At 32.7% G+C, this 12,715-nt stretch overlaps 2 protein-coding genes across 2 annotated transcripts; one reads left to right on the top strand and one right to left on the bottom strand.

The window, feature by feature from the left end:
• On the top strand, positions 4,190-7,644 carry LOC107642392 (MOB kinase activator-like 1B). The gene is made up of 7 exons (XM_016345729.2): positions 4,190-4,328; positions 5,802-5,853; positions 6,201-6,309; positions 6,423-6,516; positions 6,659-6,792; positions 6,898-7,061; positions 7,316-7,644. The coding sequence occupies exons 1-7, from the start codon at positions 4,306-4,308 to the stop codon at positions 7,388-7,390; spliced, it is 651 nt and encodes a 216-aa protein (XP_016201215.1). The 5' UTR covers positions 4,190-4,305; the 3' UTR covers positions 7,391-7,644.
• On the bottom strand, positions 8,675-11,859 carry LOC107642391 (transmembrane protein 45A; the record flags this gene model as incomplete). The annotated part of the gene is given in 3 exon segments (XM_016345728.2): positions 8,675-9,413; positions 10,186-10,663; positions 11,677-11,859. Coding segments are annotated over 2 exon segments (840 nt in total). The 3' UTR covers positions 8,675-8,920.

Here is a 12,715-nt window from a genome sequence, read left to right as displayed (position 1 = left end):
AAATGTTATATGTATATATTTTAATTTAATTAATAAAAATTTTAAATTTATAGATTGGTTTGAATTATGCACTTCAAAAATTATTATTTAAATTAATTAATAGAAAATGTCATAGATTCGATTCGAATTGTATTTTATTATCCATTAGTTTTAGAACTAATTTAATTGATTCGATTCGAATTTAAATGAATAATCGAATATTCGATATCTGTAAAATTCCTGCATATTAGTTTTTTGTAACCCACAAATATATTTGAGAAAGTATTTTCTTAATACGAAAACTTGAACACAAAATTGAATGACGAGGTTTACAATAAGTGTCTAACCCCATATGGCCATATGAATGCACATAATTTTTAGAAGAAAAAAGAAAAACATATTGTGTGTCATAAGCAGATAAAATCAGTCAAAAAACAATAAGGGTTTTTTCTTAAAAAAAATGTTCAACGCACCATGAATTTTTTAAATGCATATATTTAGGTAGTATTTGCATACTGAAAAAGCATCATAATTCATAAGTGATGTCTTTGTCAAACCTTATCAAAGAAAGATCTCTTACTAGTTATTTTTTGAAATGTTTATTTATTTGAAACATATTTGCATGGCCAATCTCTTGTACTATAGCCACTTTTCAGATTCTTTAGAATAAAAACAAGCTATATTTTGATCCTTTAATTCATCGAGGATAAGTCTATACACATTATCACAACGCTTAACAATAAACAACACTTCATTGGTCTTTTCATTTACAACACAGCATTCTAACCTTTTAAAAATCACCAAATAACTCAAATCACACAATTGACTTATACTCAAAAGATTATGCCTCAAGCCATTTACCAAAAAGACATCATCAATGAAAATATAATGATTATTACATACTTTTTCAACAACCATAATTTTACCTTTTTCATCATCTCCAAAGGTCACAAAACCTCCATCATACTTGTTGAGTTTGATGAAGAAGGTTGGCCTTCCAGTCATGTGCCTAGAGCATCCAATGTCCAAGTACCACATATTCTTTTTTGTTCCTGGATGCTAGGCAAATCTGCATTAAAACTCGAAGTAACCTTAGTTATCCAAATTAATTTGGATTCTTTGAAGTTAATCCACCTTAGTTACCCAAGTGCATTGAAATCACAGACAACATTGTAAATTTGGTTTCTTACTATTCTTTTTTCAATGAAGCATTGTGAGTGTGAGTGACCAAATTTCTTATAATTAAAACAATAATTTTCTTATCCTTGTTGCCGAAATTGACGTGAGTTATGATGCTGAAAATGATTAAAGGACTGAAATTTTCTGATTTTTAGAAGATGTGCATTTCTTTTGACAAAATGATTTTTGTTATGATTGTTTCTTTTTGCAAAAACATTCCAACCAGAATTTTTGAATGTGTTTTGACTTTTTGAAGATGAGGTTCTATTGTTAAATATTGATTTTTTTGAATGTAACCTCGTTGATTGGAACATAACCTAGACCCGACTTGTTAGAAACAGTTTCGGTTCTTGAAGACAAAGCATTTTAATTTGAAAAGGAACTTTCAGATTTTTCTTCATATATGGGAACATGTCCCAAAACAGATTTGTCCATGTTGGACTTAGTTTTCGATGAAGAGGCTAGAAATATTGTAGGAGATCTACTAAAAACAATATCATCATTTGTCACATATCCTAAACCAGATTTTTTAAACAATGATCTTTGACTTGCAAGTAATTTGTCCAAGTTGCTAGAACTTTGAGCAAATTTTGCTAAGTCACTATTCAATCTTTAATCATTTCATTTAGTCTTTCATTTTCATCAATAAGCTCTTGAGAATGATCCACAATGTGCTTTTCTTTTAGTTTTTCAAGTTCAAATTTTAGAAATCTGTTTTCTTCAATAGTATTCAAGGCACATTCGGTTTCCTTCACCTTTTCTCTCAAAAAATCATTTTCAGCTTTCAACCTTTCTTTTTCAAATTTACATTTAGTGTATTTTTCCAGCAGTTTTGAAGAATTTTGTGTGAGATCATCAATTATAACATGTAAGTCATCTATAGACAAGTCATAGTAATTTACTTCATCAAGTTGATCATCACCAGTCATGAAGCAGATTTGTGCTTCACATTCAGAGTCTTCTTTCTCATCCGAATCATTCTCAAGATCTTCCCAAGATTTCATTAGCACTCTTTTCTTTTCTTTCTTTCCTTTTTCTTCTTTCGTGAGCTTCGGACAGTTGAACTTAAAATGTCCAGCCTCCTTGCAATGATGAAAAATTACCTTGCCCAAATCCTTCTTGTATTCCTTTGAGCTTGAACCCTTGTACTTGCCTTTGTTCCTCATTAGCCTTCTAAGTCTCCTAGCAAAAAATACAAGTTCATCATATGAAAAATCATCACTGCACTCACTCTCTTTTGATTCTATTTTTGACTTAAGGGATATTCCATTTTTTTAGTCTGGGTTTGTATGTGTAGCTTCATAGGTAAGGAGTTTTCCTCTCAGCTCATCATAGGTTATGAGACTTAGGTTGTTACTCTCGGCTAGGATGGTGGCTGTTGTTTCCGATTTCTTTGTGAGGCTTCTAAGTAATTTTTTTACTAGAGTTTGTTCTGAGTAAGTTGTACCCATAGCATCGAGGTTGTTGATTATGATTGAGAATCTCTCAAACACTTCATCAATACTTTCTCCATCCTTCATGTTGAACATCTCGTATTCTTTTCGCAGCATATCAATCCTCGTTTCTTTGACCTGTTTAGTACCTTCGTGTGTAACATGGAGTTTTTCCCAGATTTCTTTGGCTGTCTTGCATCTAGACACCTTTCGGTACTCTTCAAAGCTGATAGCACAGTGAAGAAGGTTGATGGCTTTGGCATTCAGCTCCACTTTCTTCTTATCGTCGTCATTCCATTCAGTTTCTTCTTTTGGAGTCACCACTCCATCAGCACTTATTTTTATTGGAATCTTTGGACCGGTTACAACAATCTTTCATATGTTGTAGTCAATGGATTGGATGAAGATTCTCATCCTCTCTTTCTAGTAGGCATAGTTATTCCCGTTGAAGAAGGGAGGATTATTATTTGACTGGCCTTTAGTTAGAGTGTAGGCAACTGTGGTTGTGCCCAAGTTGTTCGCCATTGGACCTTTGCTCCAAGCGGTGAAACTTAATTCTTGAGACCAAGACTCTGATACCAATTGAAGGTTGTAGAAGACTTAGAGAAGGAGGGTTGAATCTATGACCTTCTTTTAGTTTAATGAAATAAGGCTTAACTTATAAACTTACACTAAGATGCTGTTTGAACTCAGCAGCGAAAAATTTACGAGACAATTTTATTTTGTCTCATGAATATCTAAAAACAGAACAGAGAAGGGAAGAGAAAAGTTGACACCATCATGTATCCTGGTTCAGTTGCCTTGTGCAATGCAACCTACATCTAGTCTCCACCACAACAATGGTGAAATTTTCACTATAGTTAAAGTATTACATACACCAATTCCACAAGATTGACACAATCATTTCACTAGTTCTAACCTAACTTGACTTGGTTATACTAATACCTAACTCTCCACTCTTAGTGCTTACCCAACTAAGAAAGGAATACCTCACGGGTACAAGATACAAGACATAAAACCAAACTAAAGAAATATGAAATCACTCTAGGTTTTTTCACTCAAGTGTATCACTCAACTTTTTTCACTTTTTGACTTTTTCTTAAGCTCTCTCTTTCAGCCTTTTACCACTCAAGAAATTACAAAAAAATATACATTGAAAATGAAATTACAATTTGTAAAACATGAAGGAGATTGATGCTTCAACAGTCTCTAAAAAAACTAATTAAAAAAAATTTAGCCTCGATAAATTGTATTTTAAAAAAGTATTACAATTTATTTGTGACATTTTATCTATTTGTAATTCGTCTCAAACGTTTTTTTTTTTTTGACATTTTTACTCACCAAACCATATTTGGGAAAAATTTCAAATGAAACCTCATATTTGAGAATTTTACCCCAAAGTGGCATTTAAATTTCTTCCCTATGCTCACATTCTTAGAACTAGTATTAAACTTGTTATTTTAGAATCGAAAATATGAAAAATGAAAAATGACATCACCCATACGTCAGCACCCGAGGATTTGAAGGGGAATAAAAGTATATGCATGGGTTATTCAGTAAAACCACTGCTGAATATAAAATAATAATTATAATATTCCAAATTTAAAGTCGGAAACTTTTTTATTCCATCACTCTCAGAAACAAAAATTGAGCTCCCTTCAACGCGCGTCTTCGTCCTCTCTCTCTCTCTCTCTCTCACACACACACCCCAGCCATGAGCCTATTCGGTTTGGGAAGGTTAGTGTGCAAAAAAGCTTCAATTTTTAATCTCAAAAGTGTTCAATCTCTAGAGTTTTTTTTCTTCTTTGTGAACCATCCTTGTGATTAATTGCTTTAGGCTCTTCTTTGATCTGATCTGTTTTAAACTCAAATGGGGTTGCTTGTGTTTCAATATTTGGTATGAAAATCATGGTGATGTTCAGGTCTACCATAATTTAAATATTTGGGTGACTCTTGAAAGATGAATGGTAAATTGGTAATAGAAAGGAAAGCTAGTGATTAGTACAATGATGTTATCGATTGATCATATGTGGTTACTCGATCAATATACTATTTCAATTATCCCATTCAGCATATAAAGCTGGGTTGAAGTTGAAACTCAAATTGATTAGTAATTAATTAATACTTAATAATTTGAGGATAAGTCTTCCCCTTTGTAAGTTTCATTTGATATGATATTTTTTAGGATCATGTTAATAATTTAGAAGAGCAAGTTGAAAGCATTCTGAAAGAAGGGTAAAACTTCTAGTTGTATGTGACATTGATTAGCTACTTATTATGTTCATCATGTAGTTTATGGAGTTATATCTCCTATTTTCGAGGTTTAATTTCAGATCGAGTTTAAAGCAGGTATTGCCAACTGTAGGATGAATCTAGATTTTGGACTTTTGGTAGTAATGATTACCTCCAAGTCTGAGACAGTATCCCGCTTTTGCTTAATTTTTCAAATATATATTAGATCAAGATGGCTAAGCTTGCTCATTACTCGCATATGATATGGATGAAGAACTTTAGATTTATTGACTGACATAAGATTGGATTTGTCTTGGTGAAGAACTTTCTTTCTATTCATTAATTAAGTTTAGGAAGGAATAGAGAGTGTTGTGCTCCTACATTAACTTGCAGAATCTCATATCTAACTATTTTATTTGAATCTAATACAATGAGGACTTCACCTTGAACCATTAGGTTGGGTCTTATATATAGATTAGACCACGTCATATTATCAATTCATAAATCATGTTTATATTCACACAATAAATCTGTTTTGCTAGTTTCACTTATGGCTTTTCTGTCTAAATATAATTTGATCCCCCTCCCTAATTTTGGTTTCTAAATTCCGTCAGAAAGATTTCCAAAACATTGGAAGGACAATGAACAAACATGTCTTCCGACACTTGTAAATTATGCTCAAAATATCTTAGATTTGATCACATCCCTTTCACAAAGCAAATAGCACTCACTCAGTTACACACATGATCGTAATATTCGTGAATCAACCTTTCAAATACAAACAAGCTCGTTATACATAAATTACTTAGCAGCTGTAGAGAAATTGTAAGTAGTGGTATCAGTGCAGTTTTTATGATACTGATATGCGTATCACAGTTAGCAAAGATGTTTATGAATGTTTATAGTTATTCAGTTTGGTTGATTCTCTTGCTTACTTATGTTTGTATGTTCTAGCTAACCTAGCAAATTATTCTGCAGCCGGAACCAGAGAACATTCCGCCCAAAAAAGAGTACACCTTCTGGAAGTAAGGTTGGTTATGTTCTTTTAATCTTTAGGGATCTTTCAGATATTTTATCGCTCGTGGTTTTGATTGCTGTACCTGTTTGTTTACTTATGTTTGATTGCTGTACCTTTTGAGTCAGTGAGATGTAAGAAATAAATTTACATGGTTTACTCAATGCATATAATCTTAGAAAAATAAAGGTTACATTAACAGCATTGATTTTGAATTCGCGATATTAATCATTTACGATGTTAATCATTTACATAAAGTATGTATGTGTATTCCAAAGTCTCTGCCATATCTCTATTGAATGCATGTATGTTATACCGGCAGCTTCCACGTTAATTATTTATTTGCCTTTTTATTATTGCAGGGAGCTCAGCTTAGAAAGCATATTGATGCCACATTAGGAAGTGGAAATCTGAGGGAAGCCGTAAAGCTGCCTCCCGGGGAAGATTTAAATGAGTGGCTTGCCGTCAATAGTAATTTATTGTTTCTTCTATGTTTCGCTCTCTAGTTTCCCTAAATATGTTTATTTGTACAATTCTGAAATGCGCTAATCTAGCACTTTTCTCGCTTGTATTCCACACTTCAGCTGTTGATTTCTTCAACCAGGTGAATCTGCTTTATGGTACCCTCACAGAGTTTTGTACTCCAGAGAATTGCCGTACAATGTCTGCAGGACCCAAGTATGGCTTAATTAACTGATTGGTTTCGTTGTTTGCACCGTCCTTATCAGAAAAATCAGAAAAGTATTTCATCATTGTTAGAAATTCATTTATTTGTATAATTGTATCTCTAATGTTGTCTATGTTAACATGTTTACTTTAGGTATGAGTATAGATGGGCAGATGGTGTACAAATCAAGAAACCTATCGAGGTTTCTGCGCCGAAATATGTAGAATATCTAATGGATTGGATTGAAGGCCAGCTTGACGACGAATCCATATTCCCACAAAAGCTTGGTAAAGGATTATTTTTCCTCTTTCTTGAAAATTATTAGACTCTTTCATCAGCCATCATTTCATTTTTTTGTATCATATCCCGTAATGGAAGTGGAACCATTGCAGGTTCGCCGTTTCCACCAAACTTTAAGGAAGTTGTGAAGACGATATTCAAGCGCTTGTTCCGTGTGTATGCTCACATATATCATTCTCACTTTCAGAAAATTGTGAGCCTCAAAGAAGAGGCACACCTTAACACATGCTTCAAGCATTTTATACTCTTTACCTGTGTAAGTCTCACATAACTCTTGCAAGATGCTGCATGCGAAATGAATTAAGTTCTTTGGCATTCTTGAATTTTTGGGATTAAATTTGCTTGCACTGTCACTTCAAAAGTGTTTTACATAGATATCTAATAACGTATCGTCATATCAGCAAAAGTAAATACCTTTCGTATCCACTACTTAAATAGTTATTTAAAACAACGAAGTTGAAAATTTGTACACTTAATCGAAATTAAATTCATTATGATTTGCCTTTGCAGGAGTTTGGTCTGATTGACAAGAAGGAGCTGGCTCCCCTTCAGGAGCTTATAGAAACAATCATTATTCCATATTAGATAAATTGGATTGAGATGCAACTTGGTGTGAAAAATCATATCCTATAAAGTTCAACTAATGTATCAGTCTTAACATAAATAATGCTATTTAATATCTGACTCCAGAAATACTTGAATTTATTTATGTTTAGATTTGTTTGGGGCTATAAACTAATTTCCCTTTATACTATTCATGCAAAGTATTGTTATGTATAGATGAGCTGGGCACCATGCAGCCCTATTCTAAAATTAATATTCAAAAGTTTCTTGCTCTATCTTTTTCATATTTGAGCAAATAGGAATGAGGAAATGTTATAATGTAGATAGTGGGTCGATTTGATTTGATAAAATATCAAACTTTAGAAGTGGAATGGGTAATATGTTTATGGTTGTTCCTTAAATGAACACTGATGCAAATTGCAAATGATTGATGTCATGCAATCCTTCAAATTGTACAGTCTATGAAATGGGACTGAAACCTTCATGGATGGTGATGGATCCCCCACCTTTATAGCCATCTCATGACAGGGTGTAACTTGCAAATTACTACTTTTTATGCCAAGAATTTAATGATTCTTTAAGTTTTCCAAAAAGAGTTGGACTTTTTTGTTTAACTGTTAATTATTGTCCTTTGCTTAAAATAGAGAAAAATAATATATAATTTCTAAGACTTTATTCAGCAACTTTATTATTTTCTCTTGTTTTTAGTATAATTATCAAGTATAGTTAATGGGATTTTTTTTATCAATAAAATAAATTGCTTATTTATTGATATATATTTTTAGAAACTATTTATATTTTTTCTTTTTGTTACTATTTTATTGACAATGCCAACAAGATGTTATTACACATATCTCATTGGTTGATATTTGTTATGTCTTGAATGCTATCGGTTTAATTTTTACTTTTCAATCTGATTCAATTTTATTCAAAAATTGTGATTTGTATTTACTTTTATCTAAAAAAACATATATTAGTGAATAATAAATTCATTTTATAAAAAATCCATACTTAATGTGGTTGTGGAAACAGAACTTTTCTGTGAGACAAAAAAAAGAAGTTTCATGGCCAATCTGCAGTGTACTCATTACAATGAAATGAAATGATGGAGCTGTGTTGTTGCATTTAGGTGCAACACCTTTGCTCTAAACACACATCATGATATGATAACATGAAACGTAGCAAGTAGCTCATCAAATCAACCAAGTTATAGTGACCCCACCTTTTTGCTTCCATGTTATTTTGTCCTAATCATGATTCTCTGCTACTTTGTAACATGAGTTCAGTGCAAACAAAAACAAAAGATACATGAGAAATATGATCCATGGGACCCTTTTTTCTTTCTTTCTCAATAAATAAGGACCAAAAACCAAACTCATTTTGCAATCATTTCCTTTCCTTACTTATTACAAAGAAATCTCACCAAAAGAATTGTGCACCTTTTATTCAATTTAATATACATGTTGTACAATAAACTAGGCTAACAACATGTTCCACTGTCACTAGTTAAAAAATGGAACCAAAACTAGCATACCCTACAATAATTATACTTCATTCTTGATTTACTACTTCAGCTTGTGCTATGTTCATGCCTTTGACTTGAGAATTTCCATATCTTGAAGCTGCATAGCCATATGATACTAAAGTTCCAATAAGGACCACAAATACAGCAACAAAGAGCTGAAAATTAGCAAGCAATTCGCCCCGTAGCTCGCTATCATTTGAATGACATGTTATTGCATCGTTCTTAAGCTTACAACCATCTGGCATCATGGGGCCGTAGAGAACAATGGCGGTCTGATAGAACCATATGCCTTGGAGAGCTATGGAGATGCCGTTGGTTAAGTCAACGGGGAAGCTGGTCGGCATAAGGGCTCCGGCAATCGAAGATAAGATGCATAGGCCTATGAGGAGGACTAGGAGGAGGTGGTAGTAACCTTCAAGGCCCTTGTGTGTTGTTGAGTGGAAGTAGAAGAGGAGATACTCGGCGGAGAATGCTGTGGCAGCAATCAAACAAAGAGCTCCTTCCGGCAGGGGTAAAAATCTGTATAGGAAAATATTGCAGAGGGGGGAGATGGTTAACAAGGTATATTCAGATTCTTGAAAGGGAATCACTAATTGCAATACATATTCAACTAATGCTTCCTAGTTAATGAGATTGTGCATGAAGTATCCATCAAATCCCTTGTGAGTTATGATAGTGATGAGACAAGGTTTCCTTTCTTATTCAGCTAACTTCTCATGATTGTTAGATTGAAATTTGTTGTACTATTGTCTATTTCTTGTATTAATAATTTATTGATAAGATAACTTTTCCTTGAGGACCTTGCAGATAGATCTTTATGAATTATCATAGCATCTAATTCCCCCCAAATAATGATTGACTGAGTGAATCAGAATTTGTGAGCAAATCTAACATCTCATTCTTCTATCTATGAAAATTGTGTATGTGAAACATATTTTGCCTCAAGGAACAAAGGATGCATCATTTATATAGAAGCATGAAGTGACATGTTACACCTTGTAGGCTACTCTAGGTTTCTTTAATATGCATATCTAGTGAACACATAGAAGGAAATATGGTCAATCACTCAATCCACGAGAATTCTCACTTAATTAACAATGATCAGAAGCTACAATACTCATCTTGAGATTTAAAGTTTATATTTAACATCTCACAGCCTGATTTGGCACTGAAATGAACTCAGTAATTTTGAGTTAACAGTCTCAATACTTCAATGATAAATAACAATTTAAATTTCTCCTATTTGATTAAGCACTAGACCTTGGGAAAGAGAGAATTTAGGGGAACTAACCTTGTCTTTTCTGTAAGCAGGACAACAACACTGAAGATAAAAAACATAAGAAGCATTCCAGAATGCTCGAAGTTATTCATGTGAGAGGGATTGAGGACTCCATTAACAAAGAACTTGAGGTGTGTTGAATACAAGAACTCAATGCACAAATCAATGAAAGAACCAATTGAGATAACATAGAGCTCCAAGTACTTCAGCCTCCCGTCAAACCCCGGCACAGGATTCCACACCTGGACTCGAAATGTCTTCGGATTTTTAACATATCTCACCACAGAACCCCATATATGCCACAACCCAACTAGAAAAAACAATGTCCCTGGCAATGCATGACCTTTAAAGGACCCCATAATTATGCTTAATTTTCACCAATCCCCTCTAGCGCCTTATTCAACTCTGCACTTGAATGGTTTCTTAGATGTACAAAGCAGATAGATAATCACTGAAAGATCTTTCTCCTTTATGAACCAACCATTTAACCCTGTTATGAATAAAAAAACATTCTCAGTTCTCAAACAACAAATAGCAGCTTTTTGGACAGTATCTTTTCATATTAAACTATAATATATCAGCTAAAGAGTTCCAGAACTAAAGTATGATTTTCAGTTTCCGTGTCAGCTATATCTCTCTGGTGTGCTCTAAACTTTAGATTCTTGATTACATTTGCTACAAAATAATTTTTTAAGCTTTCTTTTCACAACTGGACCAAATAAAGCAGATTACAAGAATATCATCCATTTCCCTTGAACTTTATAGTAAATAAACTAAACAAAGATTTTGCCAATCAAACAATCCTACCATTGGATCAAACACTTTCCGGTAAGCCAAAAGCTGTAGCTGCTAAGAAGGTCACAACTTTATCTTTTTTAAATGGTTTCTCATAATCATATTCAGACACTGCGTCCTATGATATTAATTCCATCGAATCTTAAGAGTGACACTCGTTAAATTAAACCTAACATCTACTCAAATCCTTCTTGTGTTCCTCCGAGATTCCCTTGCAAAAGACTTAATGTCCAAAGTCAACTCCAAATTTTCATCTTCAATGATGAAGGGGAAAAGAAACCAAAAACTAAAATTTTCCTCCTTGATGCAAATTACCTAAGGAAAGGAAGGAGATTTATGAACAACTGGGAAATTTAATGCTTCCAGCAGAGATTCATATTTCAAACTCATAATCATTAATCAAACCTGACACAGAGAATAATAATTAAAAAAAGGTTTAACCCATCTTGTTGTACACATGACAAAATTCAGAAAGCACACACTATGATTTCCCTTCCTTTGCAGTGTATGCAAGAGGAGCAATAAAGTTGAGATTTTTTCTTTTGTAAGCTATACATCAGATGAATAATTAACCACTTTACACTACAAATAATGGTGTTCTAAAAAGGAAAACAAAGAGAGTCGTAATCATAAAGTGAAAACAATGATGAAACATCAAAAATAAAAAAAAAAAAAAAAACAGAAAAGGGGGTTTATTGTATTACTTACTGCTTCAGTGATTGGCTTAGATTCAGAAAGCAAAGCAGCCTCTTTTCTCTCTCTCTCTCTTTCTCTGCCAAAATCACAACAGCAGCATCACTGAATTTTAATTAAATGGTAAGTAACAGTGCTTCAAAGTGTGTAAACTAAACTATAGAGAGGAGCGTTATGATTATGATGATGATGATGATGATGATGATGATGGTGATTTTTTTTTGGGATCTAGAGACTAGAGAAGAAGAAAAGAAAATTAAAATAAGGTGGAGGCTGCTGCTGAGTCTATATAAATTTGAATTAATTAAAAAAAAGCGTTACTTTTCGTCTCTACTTTTTGTTTTTGCAGCACAAACCAATTTCGTACGAAAAAACGTGAAAAGTCTCTTCTCCTTAACACCTATTATTCCAATTAAAAAAGAGCTACATTTAGATTTATATTAATAATTAATAATAATAATATGTATTAATCTCTTTTTGGAATTAGTACTACTACTTTAGTTGTTAGGGGCACTTCATGAGGTGTTAACCTAGCTGGTTAGGACTGGAAACCAAATATAAAAATAACCACTAATGAATAAATTAGCATTTTCAATTATAAAAAAAGTTGAATGCACTCACATTTTTAACTATAAAAGGTGAATTATTTCAATAAAAAAGATAATTTTGTAAAATTAACTCAATGTTTAATAGTATTTAGAGTAAAGTATTGTTTTTGTCCCCAACGTTTGGGGTAAGTTTTATTTGTGTTCCTAACATTTATAAAAGTGATTCAATGTTATCTTATTATCAATTATACTAACAAATCATATTATATTTTTTAATATGTAATTGACGGCAGTATAACATTAAATCACTTTTACAAATGTTAGGGATATAAATAGGACGATTTAAATGTTAGAGATACAAATAGAATTTACCCCAAATGTTAGGGACAAAAACGATACTTTACTCTAATATTTAAGTAATTTATTTTATACGTTTCATACTTAGACTTATTTGCGAATTTCGATTATCTTTATAAATAGTATGACTGTTTTAAATATGGTTTAAC

The sequence above is a fragment of the Arachis ipaensis genome, chromosome B05 (assembly GCF_000816755.2).
Source record: "Arachis ipaensis cultivar K30076 chromosome B05, Araip1.1, whole genome shotgun sequence".
NCBI classification, from domain to species: domain Eukaryota; kingdom Viridiplantae; phylum Streptophyta; class Magnoliopsida; order Fabales; family Fabaceae; genus Arachis; species Arachis ipaensis.
The sequence above is the reverse complement of the archived record's forward strand: the minus strand, read 5'-3'. Positions and strand labels throughout refer to the sequence as shown.

Excerpts from the sequence above, each read along its gene's own strand:
- LOC107642392 (XM_016345729.2), top strand. The coding sequence starts at position 4,306 with ATGAGCCTATTCGGTTTGGGAAG. Across the intron at positions 5,854-6,200 it reads GTACACCTTCTGGAAGTAAG|GGAGCTCAGCTTAGAAAGCA; the intron begins GTTGGTTATGTT and ends TTATTATTGCAG. Across the intron at positions 6,310-6,422 it reads TGAGTGGCTTGCCGTCAATA|CTGTTGATTTCTTCAACCAG; the intron begins GTAATTTATTGT and ends TCCACACTTCAG.